Below are 20,967 nucleotides of genomic sequence, written 5' to 3'. Positions count from 1 at the left end.
AGTGCTGTGATTTACGAACCATCACAAAGGAGGTATCATGATACATGATAACCTTCGTAAGCAAACTTTGTATGAAAAAAATGGAAAGCAGCAAAATTTCTGTTTGTTTTCAAGAGTGCACCCACCCATACTGCTTCCTAATGATTTTGCTTATATTCCCTGTACAGCAGAAGACAGTCTTAGCCAAGCTTTGCGACCCCAGGAATTTTTATTTTGTACACAAATCAAAGCAACTTCATTCCCTGAATAGTTGTGGCTGAACAGTCTCTTCCGCTTACAGAGGGGAATTCAGCAAGAGTGAATCAAGTAATCTGTGTGAGAATGGAATGGCAAACCTGCTCCAGAGTACTGAGAGCTTGGAACCTCTCTGTGCAGCATGATGAACCTCAGCCATGGTTCATGTCACTGGCAATTTACAGCACGGTACACGTTTTAAACCACTACTGAGTACAAAGCAGAGCACCAGACCTTTCATTGACAAAATGGCTCACTTGTCTGATTAAAAAAACTGATAAGCTTCAAACATTTTACATTTTATTTGAACACTGATTTTTTTATATTTAGAATCAGGGGAACAGGAATGTGGGTTTTTGTTGGAAAGGAAGTTGGTTTTCTAGTGCAACACAGTACAGGCCCAAGACTTTTTTTTTTTTTAGAACTGATTATTTAATCTCAGAAACTACAAAATTATACTTCAATACAAGATACTTTTTTAGCATAAACATGTATTTATAGATATTCTTTCAGAGATACAGTGCAAGAGTAATTCAATTTCCTGGGGTGCTCTGCACCCCTGAAAGATCAAACTTACAAAGAAAAATCCCATTAGTTAATAGACTGCTTAAATGAATGTAGATCAAAATATACCAACAAAACACTTGTTTTAGTTTTTAAAAAATATTTTAAAGTATTACCACATGTCAATAATAAATTAACAGGTATAGATCTTTTACAGAAAATATAAATGCAGTGTAAGACTTGTGTTCAAACTTGTCTTTCAAGTACAGAGAGCGTGTCTGTTTGGTAGGCATGGCAGTCGTATTCAGTTCTAGATCTCCTACAGCAGCATAAACACGAGCCTCAAAATCATCAAAAGGCTGAAAAAAAACCCAAAACAAGAAAACATCAATATGGCTGTCATTAGTAAAATCAGTGAAAGTAATAATTAAATAACAGTGCATTCATAAATAACTGGCACTAGAGTCTCTATTAAGCCTGAAAAGATTTTCAGGTGTCCAGATTTCCACTCTCAGTGTCTAGAAAAACAAAGCCCACCTAGGCTGGAAAAACAATCCACAATGGACAATAACATTTTCCAGTGTAAGTCTTGATTCTTAAATTTTGCTTAAATTTTGACAAATTGCTTCTGATTTTTTCCTCCTTGTACGTAACTGAAGTAAAATAGAATGGTGTTATATTAAATCTGTAATATTAAAATGACAAAGCAACAGTTATTATTCCTTTAGAAGATGGGGATTCTAATTTACACTTGGAAAATGTTTTGCATTACACTCATTGGGAAAAATGTTTTGAATTTAATTTAAATTCAAATTAATAGATTCAGAAATTTTTCCAGAATGCCCAACAGCAGCAATAAAACAGCTGGAACAGATAGATTTTTTTTTAATTTGCATTAATACTGGCAAAAGTTCTTAGGCCAAAAATGTCCTGGTTTTCAACAGTACTGTGCTTCTAGTAGTTTTGAATGCAGCACTTCTAAACCAAAGTGTTGGCCTTTTTTTTTTTTTAAGATGACTGTGTTGTATGAAATTAGACTAATTTTATGTGTAAGCCTTATCAATACGCAATAATATTTAACTGCTGACCTCTCCTTTATGTGATGAGAAAGTAATTTCTTAACAGCTGTATCTGCCTAGTAAGATGAAAAAGCTGCTCACTGGAAACAGGACCGTGACCTCCAAACGAATTTCACTTAAGCTGTATAGCGGCTGAATGACAGTGACTTCCACCAACACTGCCTAGAATCAGGTGTGAAATGGTAACTATTTGAAAACCAGTGAAATCTTTACAATAAGATCTGCAATATGTATTTACCTCAGGCACGCTACTAGTCCAGCTGGCATTAATTTCTTGGACCTCTTGAACCTCATTCCCATTATAATGGTCAAAAGAAAAGATGAAACTGTAAAAGACAATCCAATATATTTATGTTCTCAATTTTCTCAGCAGACCACTCAAGAACACACGGTTATCAAAGGTCATTGCTGTTTTCCTATGAACTGCAATTTACTGAAACATTAGATCAGAAACGGAGTCTATAAAAACATTCTTGCTTTTCCAAAATACACCATTATGATTTTTTTTTAGCTACAAATAAAGCTTCGATGTGCAGCAGAATGCTAAATCCTATTCCATGAAGACTAGGTAAGTTTGTCAGTCAGTCAATCCTACTCACCTATATCTAAATTCATGGGGATACCAACAAAGTACAAAGAATCTTGGTCATAGCAGTCACATGTATATTGAATTACAGGAATAGTGTCTTACAAATCCCACCACCCTAGATCATTGCAGCTGTTTTCTAACTATTCAAGGAGATGGAGCATTCAACTTCTTGTCTGTTTTATTTTTAGAATATTAGCTTTTTATATGCTGAGCCTTAAAAACTATATTGGAAGGTTTGCCACCTGTTTTTGCTACAGAATATGGCTATCAACATCTTTTCTCTGGAGCCTTTTGCTATGAGGGAACCATCCTTGCCTGTGACAAAGGTGGGCAGCCCAAGAGGACAATAAATGCAGAACAAGCAGCAGAGAACAACTATGAAAGAAACTGCATCTTCTTCCTGGAGCAGTCTTATCTAAAAATGGAGTCATCATTGAACTCATCAGGCATGGGGATTTCACTTTGAACTATGGCTGCAGAGTGCTACATAAATAAGAAGACTGAGGAGAACACATGAAACTGCAAAGATAGCTACCTTCATTAAAGAACTGTCACTTGAAATGCTTCCCAGAAGTGGGCAGAGAGGCAGGAATTCTCATAAGCAGCTGGGCTTTGTCACTCTCACAGCCAGAGTAATGGCAGTCACACAGATCTCTTCCCATTTTATGGAGTAGTTAAACCATCTGGCTAACTCTCTTCAAACTCCACTGTCTAATCCCAGGGCCAGTCCTGTGTTCATAGGTGTCAAAAATTACTTTAAAACTCACTTCAGCATATAAAACAAGCCCTGACAGTTACAAGTATCTTACAAAACTCTACCAACTATGTGCACTCATCAAAGATACCCTGCAAAAAAAATACATTATGCTCCATTAGCCATTACTCTTATTTTCCAGTCACATAGCCTTGATCCTCTCAGGAATGTCTCAAGAGTGAACTATTCCACAGCATGTGTCTTGCTAGAGTCCTGAGTATATTTACAGTTTATTACAAATTACAAAGCATATTCACTCTGTAATGTTCTTTTTTCCCCCATTTGCTAGTACCTGGCTTTTCACAGGTTCCAGAGGCTTTTTAATACATTCAGCTTTCAGACCAGATTTTAGAAAGTGCTATACATTCACTGTTTCACCTTAAACCAAAGAAATTTAATAAATCAAGACAAATTCAACCCAGTGAATCATATTCAGATCAGAATCGACTTGCATTGTGAATGCTACTAACTCTTGCATACTGAGATTTGAATTTCTAAATCTACTTTAAACACATAAAAATGGATTAAAGTATCCAAGAAAACACAGAGCTTATATCAGGTGAAGTAATAAAATGCTTGAAATAGTAATTTATAAAACAACTAAGAGAATTTACCTGAGGTACCCACTGGCTATACTCTTTGTATGTAGGGCAAGTTACAACAACCTTACTATCAAGGTCTTGTACTAAAATATTACCTAAATTACTGTAGGAGAATCTTGCATAGGTGAAAACTACTGTCAATAATTATGGTTTGGATGGATGTGTTATTTTTAGATTTCCTAACATTTTAAAGGTTTGGGTGCTTGTTTTATTTTATGTTGTAATTTACTGTAGTGGTTTTTAGGCTGAGAGTGGTCACTTTCTTCCATGCACTTATTTTCCATCTTTCATTTGTGCTCTAGCTGCTTTTCACATTTTGGCATGTTAGGCATAAGTGAAAACATTCTAGTTTTCCACAAAAGCAATACACATTTATAATAAAAACCAATTAAAACATTTCTTTGTAAACATTCTAAACTAAGACTACTTTAAAAAGTCCTTGTTCCTTTCACTTTATGCAAGAAGAACTTTCTAAGGCAGGTGTAGTGAACTCTATTTCATCTCATTGCTGCAACTTCTACTAAAAAAGTACTATACATTTCTCCAGTTGAGCAAGTCTTCACATGCCTATGACTACATTAAATGCAAAACACTGCTTATTTTAGATATCAGACATTCAAAAGCACATTAATGGAAAATTTTGTATTAGACCCTTCAAAACTTGGGAAACAGGCAACATATATTAAGTTTTAATGAGTCTTCTTTTCCATAAATTCTGTATCTAACTAAGTGATTTAATTGACCCATAGAATTATAATACCATACGCTACTTAAAAGAATCTCACACTAATGATTATAAATTTACATATATTTAAGGCTATGTCTTCATTCAAAAAAAAGTTCTGGAATTTTTTTAAACAGTGAGATAACCTCATGACCATGAGGTCATGGTGGCAAAACTGGAAATCCGATTAAAAAAAAACCGAATTGTGTACTCACACAATCTGGATTAAATGTATTTTAAATGCATTTCTGCATGTGAAACCACAGCCCAAACCACCTTAGCTAAAACCATGAGTGAGTCAAGCTCCCAACAGCTCTTATTGCAAATTCACTTGGGCAAGGTTTATGTCCCCCTTAGGGATTGTAGTTTTTTCCCTCTATGAGGGTTTCATGGCAAACTAGCTGTCATGACAATTATTGCATAGTCTGTATCCTGTCTTTCTTAGAAGCAAAGGAAAAACACTGAGTTAAACTGCTCCATTCACTGGGAGCTGAGGATATGTTATATTATGCAACAGTAGATCCCATACCTACTTTACTGCTCAAACTGCAAAATTCAATCTGTAACGCTAAAAATTTTACTGCAGTACTTGCTCCTGTTTATCAGCTGGATTTCACAATACCTGCAATGTTAGGCAAACACCTCATAAAAGGAGGTGCTGCCAGGTGGTAACACACCTACTGGCTTTGTGTCAATGATCTGCCTTACCTTGTAAATGGCTCCTGAATTTTGCAAGCTAAGCTGAAGTGCTCAACTCTAGTTAAAACTCAACACTTAAACCAAAGCAATACCCAAAATTTACTAAAAAGATAGTTTTACATGCAGTTCAGGATGCTGCTTGTTTGTTTGTTTCCTTACTGTAGTAAAACACTTACACAATGATATCTTCACGTTTCTCGGATCAAATGTTACACAGTAAGCTCCATAACCAGCCACAGAGCCAAAGGCGAGTCCAGCAGCTAAGGAGGTTTTACTACCTGCAAGAAATCATGCATGTGTTATTTCTCAATACAATGTCTTTAAGCTCAAGCTTTATGCAGAAGCTGTCTCTCTAGAATAGAATGGATTTTGCCACATTCCAGCTTACCTCACCCAGTGTGAATAGAGAGGTAATATTTCTGTACCTGAGTCATTCTAATGTGTGGGATTAGGGGCAAAGTCAACTAAGTTAGAGGGAGATGATCAGGATCCAGTAATACTTTCAACTTGGGAAAAATACAACCCTAAATTTGGCTATTTTCTCTATCATACTTAAGAAGGATTTTTGCAATTTCTCTGAATTGTATCTTCAATTTAACTATATCATACAGCACTTGGAAGTCTCCAAAAATGGTAGAAATGTACCAACATATATAAAGAGTTTGGAAAACATGTGTGGTCATAATGTCAGGCCTTTTTCAGCTTGACATCAGTCCTGGACAAAGAAATGCCATCACCAACATCATATTTAATGAATAAAGAATGAAAAAAAATGGCAGTGAGGATGAAAACAGGGCTTTTAAAAGTAACTTGACATCTTCTTGCAGTGCTATTGAAAAACTGGTTCATAAATCCCAGATATATTCCTAATATTTTAAATTTCTGAACAGACATTTGTCTTGGTACCATATGATAAAAGCGTAGAATCTGCACATCAGACATTATTTGAATTAAGCTGATCCCCAAATATTTATGAAAGAATTCAGACCCCCGATGTCATTTAGCTCTCAATCCTTTTGAGAATTTTTAATCAAGACTTTGCAAGAAAATGTAAATCATAACCAATTAAAAAATAATCTAGATTTGCCATGAGGATTGACCAAGTATTAAACAGTGAATGGGATAGTCAGTGAGTGCAGCCGGCTGCAAACACAAAACCACAGCGTTTTCAGAAATTCAGATGTGAAGCTGTGTCTCCGAGAGCAAAGCATGCACACACTACGAAGGGGAACGGTGACCCTAAACCAAAGAATCGTGAGGGACACTGGCCCAGGGCCGGTGACCGACGCGCTCCGGGGCTCTGCTCCCGCCTGCGGTCCCCGGTACCGCTGCGACCTCTGCCGGTGCTGAGCCGGGCACGGCGCTGCCACCCGCGGCACTGCAAACATCCCTGGAATACCGAAACTGCTTCGGGGTACACTGCCACCGAAAACCTGACTCGTTATCTTACTCTGAAAAGGCACAATTCTAACAGCACCAGAGAATCAACCGCCACAAGGAGAGATTTTCCACTGTGCATCTCGAAATGTAAGAATCAAGCCTGGATTTCTCTGTAGAAAATAAGCTTTAATCAAGGATATACTGTGCTCAACATAGGAGTGATTAAAAGGAGATGAGAAAGCCCAAAATGCATTTAAGGTCAAAGATAACATGACAACCCCCACTCTTTGCCCTGAAAACCAACTCACTTAAATGCTTAAGTTGGCCCAAGAACATCTCATGAAACTCAGTGCATTTACAGCAGCATTTGATGGATGTAAAATGCAGCTGTGTTAATTACAGCAAAGTTTTCATGTCTCACAACGCACAGAAGAAATCAAATGCTTAATTTCCAAATCCTTCTGTCCCAGTACTAACCTTTACGAGTGTATGCTACAACACCTCCAACCACCAGCAATGAAGCATATGCAAAACCAATCCAGTCAACAGCCATGGTCCCAACTCTGTGAAAAAAAACCAAATATATTGCAACTGAAGGCAAACAAACTCCTTCCTCCTGGTAAAAAAGAAATCATTACCTAATGGGTTCTAAATAACACTACAGTCTCCTAAATCGTGTTTGACTACTGTGTCAAAACATTCAGAAGGTGAAGGTGTGCCTGTTGGTTATTGTACCAGCCTTTCACTAACTGCTGCCCTTCCTTAAACCTCAGTACAGAGGTATACCATATTTCCATTAGAGGATTTTTTGGGATATATGTGGCATACATTTTTTCCAGTCACAAATACATGTATTCAGGCAAAAAGCTTGACACCATCCAAAGCATGTTTTATTGCACTTGTGCTATGCTGCTGAGCTGAGAACGCACTGTGGATACATATAGGCCTTCTGAGTGCTCAGCTCAGTGCTTTCATCTCCTTTCAACCACACTGTACCTGGAGCATTTCAAGCAGCATGTAACAAACCCTGCACCAGGCAAAAATACAAATTTTTAGAGTCTGTTCAAAGTTTCCAGACAGAAACTTAGGCTGTTTTGGGAAGCTACACATACAGGTACTTTGTCCTGTATCTATGCCACTTTTATTTCACCTTTACATTTTGATGCATTGTCTGAAGTTAGGCTTCTGTTCCGCAGAAAGCATTTAAGGCTCTGTAGTGATGCCGGTCCCTGCTCCGCCGGCAGTGCTGTGTAAAGGCACGAATGGCAGCTCTGCAGCCAGAGCCCCTGCAGCACACGGCTCTCTGCCATCGGCCGTCAGGTGGGGCACACCTTTCCCCTCCTCCTCCCAAATTAAGCGGGCACTTAATTAAGCACATCCTTCTTTACACCACAGCGTCTGTACCCTTGACCACAGTGTTAAAGGGTGCTAGCAAAGAGTGCTCCCTCAGCGTTTTATGTCAAGCCTTTAGTATTAAAAGTAAGCAACTCGCAACGAGCTCACTCCTCCCCAGGTCGTAACCCCTCGGCACAAAAGGCAGGTTTAGGGCGGCCATGGCACCCCGGACAAGGTTTGCGGGGGGGTGGCAGGGATGCAGGGATCCCCAGGCCTTTGATGTGCCTAGCGCTGGTGGCCGCCTCCCGCCCGGGCCCGCAGCCCGCACCACCCTTCCAGTACCCGGCAGCCCCCGCAGGCAGGCGCGCCTGGCGGCCCCCGCCCCGCCGCCCGCTCCCCCGCCACCCCGAGCAGCTCAGCCCCGCCGTACCTCGTCCCGCCGCGCCGCCCTCCGACCTGCCCCGGCCCCGCCTCCTGCGCCCGCCGGGCTCCGTGGGCGCCGGCCCGGCCGCGCCGCCGCTCCCCGGCCCGGCCCCGGCGGCGGGAGGAGGGCGCCTGTGGCCGTCATGGCGGCGGCGCGGCCCGGCCCGCCCGCAGCGCCGCTGGCGGAGCGGCGGCTGGCGGCGTTCGGCGGGGCCGGGCCGCGGGGACGAGAGGTGACAATGAGCCGGCAGTGCCCGGGCGGCCAGGAGGGCAATGGCATCGAGGGGTGCGAGGGAAGAGTGGCGCCAACGGGAGGTGATCCCCCCTCCCTCCCCACTCGGCCCTAGTGAGGCCGCATGTGGAGTGTCCAGTTCTGAGCTCCGCAGTAAAAGAGAGGCATGGAACTACTGGGGAGAGTCCAGCAGAGGCCACAAAGATGACATGGGATCTGGAGGATCTCTTTTACAACAGACTGCAGGACTTGGGTCTGTTCTGTCTACAGAAGAATGAGAGAGGATCTCATTCATGCATATAAATCAGAGCTGGGTGTTTAGAGGGTGGTGCCAGAATTTCTGGGGGTGCGCAGCAATAGGACAAGGAGCAATGGCCATAAACTAAACCACACGAAGTTTCAGCTCAGTTGGACAGAGCATGGTGCTAATAATGAACTAGACGATCTGCACGGATCCCTTCCACCCCCTGCAGTTCTGTGATTCTGTGAGTTGAGGCTGTGCTGGGGCAGTAGGGCAACCCACTGTTAGGCCCCTCTGTTACTGTGCCCTCCTCCAGGGTGGGCATGTCTTACTTGAGACTCCTTATCCAGCCTGTCAGACTCTGGCAAGGTCCATGGATATTTTACTCTTTTGAGGCCAAACCCCCTTGCTGTGTTTGGGATGGAAGAACTCAGGAATGAAGGAGTCCCATCTGCAGATCCACTTGTCCCCTAAGTGCACCCATCCCACAAAGACCTGGGCAGGGGCAGGGTGAGGGTCTGCTGCCTGCAGCCCCCACAGTGGGCCTGTGACCCAGCAAGGGGCACTCATTGCTGTGTCAGGCACCCTTCTGCCCCCTGCCCCTCTCATAAGCAGGTTCCTCTCTCTCCTTGCTTGTGTTTTTTGAAAATGTGAGGGCTGCTGCATGAAGCCAGATGAACAGGCACGTAGGCTGAATGCTCGGATGTGTTCGTGAGGGAAAACATCAGGCACAAGCCCCAACACTCTGATACTAAACACGTAGCTAATTCATGAAACTGCTCAATGTGGTTATTTTAACACTCTGACTTCTTGTCTGCTAGCCCTTTTTGCTGGACCTATTCCACTGCAAGCTATTTTTGTCCATATTTTGTCCCCCTCCACAGAGTTTCTTTAGCTTTTTCTCAAGTGAGTGATTCTTGACCAGCACAGGACATATCCTTCAGGGGTGACACAGGGGTGCCTGTGTGCGACATTCCCCACACTTCCCTTGTTCCCACAAACAGACTGAGCATAAACATGGCCACAACAGGGAGAGACTCACAATGCCATGTGACAGGACTTGGATACCTGCCTTCTTCAGGGGTCATTTGAAAATCTCTGCCAAAATCCTGTGTTTCCTTTAGATTTTTTTGCTTAAAGGTGTGGGAGTTTTCCGCTCTAAAGAGCTAACTGGAAAGCAAATCAACATTCTCATTAGGGTAAACGTATCTAATTTCCAGTCCTAACATTCCATTTGTTTTTTTCTGGTGGTGTTTAACTGCTGCAATACAAACCCACTCCATGTGAGCTCTCCAAGTCTGTCTGCTCAGTGGAAAACAGAACTGTTCTCCTTATCTCACCACAGTGTATGTGGGAAGGAAGACTTAAGGTACACCAACTTTGGAAAACAAACACAGAACACTTGAGGGCAGGATGGCTCCAAAATGCAAACAAAACATGGATTCATAAGCTGAAATCCAGAAAGTGGATTTATTGATGAAGTATTATGAGACTTGCAGCTCTTGAAAAGCACAGTAAAATAAACAGGGAATTAAATTGAGCAGAACTATGCAACTGTATTTGAGGGGATTCCAAAGTGGAGCAAATACAATATCTTTTGGCACCTCTAGGATAATGACCAGTTGTGGTTACTGATTCAATGATACTCATCACTTAAGAAGACTGGGTAACCCTGAGGTCTGTGTAAAATTTGACTTCACATAATTATATGCTGCTTGTTATGTTCCCTTCAATTTTCAATTACAAAAAGTATTTGGTACTGTTTTCCCTAAGGTTTTACTTAACTATTGTCTGATGTGAAATGGTTGCTGTATTTTACAGCACAGATGGGAGGTTTTGAATAGAAAGCAAATTAATTAAATTAGTTTTTGGTAGCATGACAAATCAAACACCTCAGTCCTTACAGAGAGCTGTAGCAGAGCTAGCAGCATAGCCAGTGTTACTGTTGCTGTGTGCTTTCTAGTATAGTTTTCATTTGCTTGTTACTGCCAATTTCAGCTGAAATTCCCCTGTTGGGTGTCTGCTTCCACTTGTTTTATTTTAGTTTGTTTTGGTTATTTTGTTTTGTATTATGATTTGTTTGCTTTGGTTTTGGAAAGTTCCATTTACAACAATGGAGCCAACTACAAGGATGAATTTAGGCAAAAATACATGGTTTTGTCCATTATAAACATAACCATTTAATTGAACAACCCCTAGCATCTCTTTGCTTTGGAAAAACAAATTTTCAAATCTGGCAAGCAAATTGCCTTAGTTTCAGGGATATAGTTTTCCATCTTCAGGAAAATGTGACCTGAAGACAAGAAGAATTAAAAGTGTTGAGTTGAGGCTTCTTAAATTTGTACCACCCTGTCCCTAGAAAGTTTCGCCTGTATTATGTGTGATCTTGTATTAGCTCCAGCTATATTCTCACCTGAATGTAGGCATCCTTGCCTCAAAAAGTCTGAGCTTGTGCCTTGCTTTGCTTATGTCATGTCTAAAACAAGAAACCTCTAAGGGGCTTGTGGAATACAGCCCATCTCCCTCCCCTGACACATTTTTGCTGAGGCTGTCTGTTGTTAGAGAAGGTGCTGGCAGGATGAAGCACATAAAAGACCCCTCCCTGTGGTAAGCTGTTTGTGCTTTTTGTTGGTCTTCCTGTATTAACACTAAGGGCTACTCATAATGTTAAGCTTCAAGTAAACTTTAATGCTAATTGCTATCCCAGAACATAATGTGATACCAGAAGGGATCTGGAGTGGAATGGGGCCTCTGAATGTAGGGAATGGAAGAGTGCCTCTGAAATCCCACATACAGAAGAAAAGGTGCTGAGATGGAGAGAACACCTAAGCACCCTGAGACGGGTGTCCTTCTGCAATATTTTTGTGCAAAGGTGTTCTCCTCATTGGGTGGGATTATGGAAAAGGAAGAGGAGACAAAATACTGTTTCTGAAATGCAGGTTCAGAGGTTTCAATTTTAATAATCTAGTTAATGAAGGAAGAAGTCAGTTGTTATATTCCAGTACAAAAAAGTGACCGTTGGGGATAAATTGTGTAAACTTTTATATACACACATATGCAGAGCAGTGAGAAGGACAGTGGTGTCAAAGTAACAGAAGGTTGTTTTAAAAAGCTGAGGAGGTTGATGTACAGACTGATGTACAGCTTTCTGGGTTGACTGTGGGTTTTTACACTGCAGTTCTGAAGTGTCACTTCCTTGAAAACTATCTGGAATCATCAGTCAAATAGTAAAAGGCAGAGATACTGTTTTTAATAATAATTATGAAGTAATGTGACAAGCAGACACACAAATGTAAGGCTTTTTCTATGAATTAAACATATATTAACATGGACTAAAGGCTGCAAAGGAAAAAGAGATGGGTTCTTGGGCAGTGATTTCACAGGAGATGGTGCTCAAGTTTAACAGGTCACTGCTGCCAAAAAGGCCTCTTCATTTCCAGTTTTGTGTTCCAGTCTGTTATTTTGTGAAGTAATTGATGAGTTTTGCTTCGTCTCTCCCAGTCCTCGATGACTGAGTCAACTCAGTAGCCTGGCAGAAACATAACCAGGCAGAAAAATGTATCACTTTTTTCTGAATTCATTCAATCAGTCATTTGTTTAAATTAGTTAAGTCAGGAGTCTTTACAAAGCATCAGAACACAAAGGAAGAGATGGGATTGCATGACTGGGTGGGCTGCTGGGGAGAGTCTTTGTAGGCATCAACAAAAAAAAGTGAGATAACCTGAAGCTGTGCATTTTCTTTGATTTGCCATGAAACTTTGCCTGCAAGAAACCATTAGGTATGGCACTGACTGAAATTCTTGGTAAATTTGGAGAAATGCAAGCCATGGTTATGGTTGGTCAGTGGTATCTCAGGAATCTTCCAGATGCTGAGTCCAGCAGACACTGAAATAAGGTGCATGCCCACAGAAACCTACCTGTGGGCCTTGTGAGCTGACAATATCCACCATATTAGTGTGAAAAATTAGGTTCTAGCTACTTGTAAAGATGGAGAGGCCAATAGAAACAAAGTGCAAGAATGAAGTTGTGATATACAGCGATTTGAGAGAGCATATGTTAGATTGTTTCTGCTCACCAGGAATAATCAAAGGGCTGTAGGTGGTGTTGAGAGTGAATGGTTAAACTGCCTTGGGTTCTGCTCAATGTAGTGGTTTTGTTTTCCCAGCTGAGTTCTTAAAAGCTGATAGATTTCATCTAAAGTAATGGAGGTTTTTCTCTGCAGTATCTCAGGAATCCTTGGTCTAACAAATCCAGATTGAGACCACTATCTGTTCTCTGCTACTGATACATCCCAAATTTTCCATCTTTATGATAAGCACGTGGATTTTAAAGTAGTTCATGAAGTCAGAGTAAAACTCTAAGGGATTTCAAAGTTATTTGAAGTGGCTTATTAGTCATTATTTGGTCTTTTCAGCTCATTGAAAATAACTAATGAGAATGAAAGTTTCTTGGGTCAAAGAAGGAATTTATCTGTGTGTGTATATTTTCAGACTCTTTTCCTAATATTTATTGTCCTATGATGGCAGATCTCTGATACCTCTTACCGCTATGTGCTTGTACAGAGGGGTCTGTTTTTACCTGCACATACCGAGAGACAAGTTTTTCAGACAACAGCTCACTGAAGGGCAGAGGCACAGAGGCACTTGCTCTTTCCAAGATACATCAGGATACACCAGATACAACAAAAATTACCTAAAACATGTATATGCCTCAAAGCTTCCTGGTCTGAAAAACAGTTTGAAGCTAGGGAAGCTTTAGGATGAAAGTTCATATATAAATGCCCTGTCCTCACTCTCTCCTAGACTTCAGTTCATGCCCACTGTTCTAATTCTTTCTCTCCTGCCCATGGCCATAGGCCAAGACAGGAGCATGAGCTGGCTGAACCTTGTTTAGGTCCAGTATGGGCAAGCTTGTGGACAGGAATATCCACATTGTAGGCATCCTTCAGATCATTCTCACACAAAAAAGAAGGAAAAGTAAGATACAACATCCCTCCCAGAAGGAGGGGGTCTTTGAGATCCTTGCTTTTAAGGGGTGCACAGAGTATGGCTCAGAGTGTAATTTTGCAATAACTTATTTCAGTTGCTGAATCCCCTATTCTCAGTCACTTCCTTGACCCATGCCTGGCATTCAATGAGCTCCGTGCTGAGTCATGATGATAAATCATCAGAAAATTTAGCTCACTGCTGGCATTTTTGTTCTGAAACTGTAGTATTAGATCTGATCCTTAGAGATGATCCTTGCTTATGTATTGAAGAAGGGACTGAAAGATGGAGGGACAGTCCCACTCAAACCCACATCCCATACTCCCAGGGTTCAAATACAAGGAAGTGAAGCTATCCACAGCGTGAGCCTCAGTTTGGAGAGAATGGATGTAATAAGGATTTATAAAATCAAGGCAGTGGGTAGAGTGAATAAAGATTGATGTTTTCCAAATCCTACAGAACTAGAAGTAGGGGCAGTTGTTGAAACCAGTAGGAAATTGATGTAGAAAAGATAAAAGGGAATATACTTTTTTAATGTAGCAGATATAGTGAACTTGTGGAATTTACTGCTGGCAGAGGTTTTGGAAGCAAGGGGGTCAGCACATTGGAAAGGAGACTTAACAGTTAAATTGACTGCGTATTCATAGGGAGATGCAAAAAGAATTTAGTAGTGATATGCTCCCTAGCTTCCCTAATACAATCATTGTGGCTGCTGGAGGAGAATAAAGGACATTTATATGCCTGGCTTGTTCTCTTTAAATAGTATCTCTTGTTATTAAAGCTAGGATACTGGGGATAACTGGATGTTCATCTAACCCACCAGGACATCCTTTATGTTCCTCTCCGGGCTCTGATTTTGTGTCCACAGGTATGTGAGGATAAATGCAATGTTGTAGGAGTTTGTATTTTAGTTTTTGAAGATGATACCTCAGGGTTCTCTTACTTCTCTTATAGCGAGACCTGAAACATAGGTCACTAGCACTGCTTTGTATCCTATTAAGGAAATGCACACTTTTAAGACAGCCCACATAGTATCAGTGCTTAGATAGGGACTTTTAAACTGAACTATAGCTCTCCTGATGTTGCACTTTCCCCTGAGATCCTTCTGCTTTGTCTGCATAGAACTTGATGAATACTCATGTCTCAGGAAAGATTTTGTAAGTTGTGATAGAATTTCCCCCAGGATATCAGTGTATTTTGGAAATATTATTTGAGAGTCATCTGTTGGAAAATATCTAGTGCAGCTGAAGGAGAGAGAGTGCCAGATTAGACAGATTACTAGGCATGAATCCCAGGCCTTATTTGTATGAGTACTCCTTATGCCTTTAGATAATCACATTAACATCAGGAGTATTGCTTACAAATGTACTACCGAGAAAAAGTGGTGAACAGGCTTGAGCCCTAAAGGACACATTCTTGTTCCAGCACTTTCCTATTGAGATTCTGACCTTTTCCTCATCAGAGCTCATTAGAGTTGGTACATCCACTAAGAAGGACAACCTACTACCCAGCAACCTCAGGTAATGATTACCAACCCATCTTTTACATCTATCAGAAGTAACATTTTTAACAGTTCATGTGTTGTTGTTCCATTTCCTAAGCTTTTCCCACACTTAGAGATACACAAGTACTGTGTTTCATGCTTGGTTGATTATGAAGCCAGATCTTTTGTCTCCTCTGAGGGTTTTTTTGGTGCTCCTCCAGTGCAGATGAGCCAGGAACCTTCCACAAACATGTGCTAGAGGAGCCCCTAGTGGGTGGTGAGACTGGTATCTCATGGTGGTTGTCATCAGTCAGCGTGGGTTAGGATATGTCTTGCCAAGCCTTCCTGGAGAAGCACGGCTTAGTGAGACCTTAGGGATCTTGCCTAATAACAGCAGTTACCTAATTCAAAAAAAAAAAAAAAAAAAAGGAAAAAAAAAAGCTGTCTCCATATTTTTGTGGTAGATGATATCCAAAGGATTACCACTGTGAGTGCAGAGGGAAGATTATAAACATCAAACGATAGAAAGTGCTTATATGTCTGCTGTTGGGTGCAATTACTCAAGCTTGGAAAAGATTAAGTAACTTTTATTTATACACCTAAAAGAAGAAGCCAAGTTAAAGTACTTATATAGATCATCCTCAAATGTGAAAGTGTGAGATAAACAATGCCAACAGCAGTGCAACATAAAATCAAGATTTCAAGCCAAACATCCATGAAGGAAGAAGTATTCCATGGAAAATATCATATTCTTGCAGTCTTTCTGACCACAGAATTACACTCATTATGGTAAAGCTATAATTGCAGCCTTGTGACTACAGTGCTGTAGACAATGGCTTGTCAGTGTTTTTCCACTATAAACCCTCGTGTGAGGTTTGCAATTTTATGAAATACAATTATCTTTGGCTGGGATATTCAGCTATATTCTCATCCCAGAAATTGACCTTTTTTGTGTGCATATTAGTTTCCTTTACCAAGTTGTTCAAAGTTCATTGTTTGATAAGCGTTTGAGCCTTTCTGATTTCTTGGCTGCTTGTGCCTTATCTGTACTGTGAGGATGTATGGGGAGTTTGCTGTCACTGGTAATACATCAATGCTTTGTAATATTTAGGGATGTCAGGCTGTTGCAGAGTCCACACTTTGGACCAAACTGCCTACATTTGTAGTGATGTGGTTTGGGAAAGTCAGGACAGCAAGATTATAGCAAATTAGCACTGACTAGCATAACCAGGCATGTACAGCAAAATGTGCTTTAGGGAATACTAGAGTATATTATTACAGCTATGGAAGGAAAGAGAATTGGCTGGGCCAGCTGAATGGATAAAATTGTAAAGATCTGTCTGTCTTAAAGAAAAAGGAAATTCTGAATTGATGTTTCAAAAAAATCTTTTAAAACCTGTAGTGAACCCCTACAACATGTAAAAACCACTTGTGCAATTCTGATTTTGATTCTTTGTTTGGCTTAGCTAGGGGTTTTATCTGTGAGATAGTAGTAATAGAAACCCAAATCAGGCCAGTTCATTTTTTTCACAGATAACTCAAGGGGGAAAACACACTGCCAACATTGAATGCCGATTCCCAGATTAAAGTGTGTTTAGTTACAAATCCTAACTATATAACACCTGCATATGAACTCCTATATAAAATAGGATATCTCAAATAACACGTAATATCTTACTTAAAAATAATTATTTTGAGACAAATATTACATGCACTTAAGGGATCTCACCTGTACAGTTCAATATACATGAATTAATTCAGTGTCAATCAATGCTCTGGAAGAAAACCTGAAATCCTTGTGCTACAGAGGTCTCTGGTTGCTTCAGCAACTTGTTACATGTTGTGGGGGAAAACTGCTGAGTTCACATAGCTAAAATAAATACAAATCAAAGCAGTTTATTGCTTTATTGGCAGAGTGTAATTATACAGCAATCAGTGAACTATGGAAACGAGATCAGTAATACTAATAGGCAAACAATGCTAGAGATTGTAAACAGTCTTCTATTACTAATCCCAGAAACACACAGGCACACGTATGCACAGAGTTGTATGCACCCCCTCAACTCATGGGCAGTATGGGTTACAAAAACACCCCCCTTCCCAAAGATTGCAGATTTCCCTGTCTACATGTCTCCTGTGGGAGATGTGGATCCTCTATCTTTTTACAGATCCCTGCAGTTCCCTACAACTCATGGGCTGAACCACACACCCCTGAGACAGTTGTTTCACTTCCAAGGTCTGTCCTGTTACAAGTTTTCACACTTCTTTTGTATTTTTTTTTCAGTCTGGCTCTGGCTGTGTGTCAAGTTTTTTTGTAATTCCCCAGTAACTGTTTAATCTGGTTGATGATCATCTGTAACATGATCAGTTTGGGCAAATGTTGGCTGGGCAGGTGGGTGTGTTTCATCTGCAGACACACACAGATACTCAATTCACACACATCTTTATCTTCAGGCATGACATTGTCTATGCCTTTGTCGAGGGTGTGCTGTGTATCCCTGCCACATCTATAGTGAGGGAGAGCCCTCCCTGGGAGATGTGTGGCTCACAGGAGCAGCGAGAGCAAGGGGCATGGCCGAGCTGCCTGCAGCCATGTGGCCAATGCAGCCATGCAGTCACTGTTCAAACCAGAGTGACTTGTGTTCTGGATGCATCCCTCTCAGTTGATGGTAATGATAAGTGGGCAAGCAAATCTATTTCCAGACTCCCTTCATGCTCCAGAATCCAAAAATAAAATTAACAGTTGCTTTACTAAATGTGTTTTGAATTCCTATTATGATTCTCAATAAAGGGATCATAAATGGGATGGAAACAGCAAATTGAATCATTGGAAAAGCTGCAGAGAGACCATCTGGACCTGGAGATTTAATGGATTGTAAAGAATTTACATTTCACACTCCCACAGTTCACATTTTTTGAGGTGATAAAGACATTTGGATAATTTTATTCTTTGGATGTTTTACATAAAATGAAGAGCCATGATTGAAACTGGAACGGGAGTCAGGAGATAACCAGATTGTGTACAATGTGGTAAAGTGCTAACAAATACCCACGTGCTACATGATTAATTTAGTATAAATGCCAGTTGTGGATTTGATTTGTCAGCAGTTGGCTCAGGTTTTGTGATTACTGGCCAATAATTTATCTGATGATTTGATCTATAACAGAATCCTCAACTTTTGGGAATGAAAGAGAGTTGCAGTGATAGTGAAATGCATTAAGTGTACACAGAGCTGTTAGCTGCTAGAATGGATACTGATACGTTCTGGTGTCTTCATGCAGCTGATGAATAGCCTACAGTATGATTTATAGTGGTAATTCAGGACAGGGAATAGAACCAAGTGACTGCTATTGTTTCAATATGTCTTCATGGAGTGTTTTTGAATTGCAGATACGGAGGCAAAGAACACTGGGTCCATCTATAAATACAGCTGCAAAGTATGGCACTGCTCTTGCCTTGGAGTCAATCTCTAGTCTCTGTTCTTGGCATATCAGCACTGGACCATAGGGAAGGGCCATCTGTCAGAGGTAATTGAAAATGGAGGCACTGACCATCTGTAGGTATTTAAAGTCTCCTGACATTTTTTGCGAGCTAAAGGATAATTCAGTGTTAGAATTTATATTGTGTCTACCTATTATCCTCTACATTTTTCAAGGGAATACATTAATTTTCGTCTGTTGTCTTTCATTTTTGTCGCCCATCTCTTTTTGTCACGCAAGCATATTTTTCATCCCTCTCTGCAGTTTTCTCTTGACAGAAGTGACCCCTTTAAATCTTTGTAAGTTTGAGAATTTTTCAGAAGATGTGCTGTGTAAATTACAAGTTACTGTTATCGCTGGACCAAGCAGAAGCTTCCCTTAAAGCCTTAAGATTTGACCAGACTAAAATGGAATTCAGATCTGGTTTCTACTTTGCAAAAATCAATCAATGCTGTATTACATTGCTTTCCTATTGTCCCTATGGTGTAAATGATTTAGCAAATGGAAAGGCCAGCTCTATTCCAAAGAAAAGATGTATAAATATATAAAGGCGCCTGCAGACTCCCTGTATATGCACAGCTATAGCTGTTAACAGGAAATAATAATGTACACTGCTTGTGGGATCAAACTCTTGATTACATTAAGGAATTAATAAAGATTTGTAATGCTTATTTTACATGTTGAACTGTTGAATTTTATTTAAACATTTATTAGGTGTGTCAGTGTGAAGGAAACCAGCTCTGTCAGATACACACACACACACAAACAAAGAGTAAGTTTTCTTTCTTCCAGAAAACAAAAAAACAAACAAAAAAACCCCAACCAAACAAACAAAATAAAATTAAAAAAAAAAACAAAACAACCAAACAAAAAAAGTTGTTGGAATATTTCTTTTAATTATCCTTCTAGTCCAGGCATTCAAATACTGTACATATGCTGAGCTCACATGAGGAGAAAGAAGAGATACAGAGAATTTTTATTAAAAATGCACTCCCAGCAGGATTTGAAATAACTACTTTGAAATACAAAGCCAGAATTTTATTATCAAAGCTAAGCAAATTTTCTGAACATATTCAAGGTACTGTTATGGTAAGTGAAGGAAGCCTGTGAAGTTGCTTGGAGTTCAATAGAATAAAAAGTAAAACACATTTATATTTCAGCAGATGGTTGGTTTTCTGATCAGGATCTGCATGCTCACAGACTACAGAGAGGAGAGACTAAAGGTTCATTTTCTGCACAGCCTTGTGCTCTCTTTCTAGGCAAACACTCCGTCAGCGTTAGGCAGGGGAGCCCTGAGTGTGGGATGCAATATGGAGCACAGAGCAGCTGAGTGTGAAGGCTGTGTATTTGTGTCCCAGGGAGGCCAAGCAAGGAATATGCAATAGTACTCCACCCTTTCCCCATAGCGTCCTCCTCTCCCATTTCATCTTAATACTGCAGTGCCAGAAGAAGAGCATATAGGAGTACAGCATATAGGAGTTGCAGAGTAGAGACTGGAGAAACTGCCTATGGCATGCTCATCCCTGACACATTAGAGTAATGGGGATGTTAGCAGTCCTGGCCCCTGCAGTGTGCTGGGGCTGCAGTGCTCTGCACACCTGCATGAAGCAGCATGATTTGGACCAGAAGAGCTGTGATCATCTGCCTGTTTATTTTCAGAGTTGGAAGCTGGCAGCTGGTTGTAGAGCTGGGGTGAAGGTGACTTTGTCACCTCCCTGTTCTTGCCACCTCCAGAGCCTGCTTCTAAAGGCCTGAAATGAAATGAGTTGCCAAAAAATATCACTGAAAGATTGACTTTCTTAGGGTGGAAGTGTTCTTCTCAACCACCAGAGACTATAGACTAACTGCCTTTGGTTTCCAACTGGAAAAATATCTATTTGGATTTTAGTGGTATTTTTCTTCCCGCAGAAGCCTTTTGAGGCAGAAATAACTGCATGAATCCTGTGTTAGGATTAGTCTGACACAAACTAGCTATCAAATTCATCACCTGAGTGAGTTTCTGAGCTATTCTTGGGTACCATATTGCCTCACAGAAGCTTCTGCTGTCTATTGCATTCCTGCTGCTGTTTGCTGTCTCCAAGGAAAGGAAGGAATTGGCACTTTTTTAGGGGTTGGTTTGGAGGCTTTATAGAGGGAGTCAGTAAAATTGGTTCAGAGCCTTCAACCACAGACTCTATGAAAGGCTTGTATTTCCAGCATGGACATGGTGCTCCTGGTCAGATT

General features: G+C 40.6%; 1 protein-coding gene and 1 long non-coding RNA gene across 2 annotated transcripts; one reads left to right on the top strand and one right to left on the bottom strand.

Moving 5' to 3' along the window:
• Window positions 1-641: 641 nt before the first annotated feature.
• On the bottom strand, window positions 642-8,473 carry TMEM14A (transmembrane protein 14A). The gene is made up of 5 exons (XM_030267335.4): window positions 8,331-8,473; window positions 7,043-7,128; window positions 5,362-5,463; window positions 2,056-2,143; window positions 642-1,097 (listed from the first exon to the last, which is right to left on the bottom strand). Exons 2-5 carry the CDS (start codon window positions 7,116-7,118, stop codon window positions 1,058-1,060), a joined length of 306 nt encoding a protein of 101 aa, XP_030123195.4. The 5' UTR covers window positions 7,119-7,128; window positions 8,331-8,473; the 3' UTR covers window positions 642-1,057.
• A 66-nt stretch (window positions 8,474-8,539) lies between these two features.
• LOC116808167 (uncharacterized) lies at window positions 8,540-19,417 on the top strand. Its single transcript, XR_012054881.1, has 2 exons — window positions 8,540-8,638; window positions 18,656-19,417. It is a non-coding gene; the product is annotated as an uncharacterized lncRNA (long non-coding RNA).
• The last annotated feature ends 1,550 nt before the right edge of the window (window positions 19,418-20,967 follow it).

This window comes from Taeniopygia guttata, chromosome 3 (assembly GCF_048771995.1).
Source record: "Taeniopygia guttata chromosome 3, bTaeGut7.mat, whole genome shotgun sequence".
NCBI lineage: Eukaryota > Metazoa > Chordata > Aves > Passeriformes > Estrildidae > Taeniopygia > Taeniopygia guttata.
This window is presented reverse-complemented; position numbering and strand designations above follow the sequence as displayed.

What these genes read in the sequence shown, in the direction of transcription:
- TMEM14A (XM_030267335.4), bottom strand. Translation starts at nt 7,118, where the DNA reads ATGGCTGTTGACTGGATTGGTTTTGCATATGCTTCATTGCTGGTGGTT. An exon ending in TGTAGCATACACTCGTAAAG is followed by an intron (nt 5,464 to 7,042) that starts GTTAGTACTGGG and finishes GATTTCTTGCAG; the next exon opens with GTAGTAAAACCTCCTTAGCT. An exon ending in GGACTAGTAGCGTGCCTGAG is followed by an intron (nt 1,098 to 2,055) that starts GTAAATACATAT and finishes GTTTTTTTTCAG; the next exon opens with CCTTTTGATGATTTTGAGGC.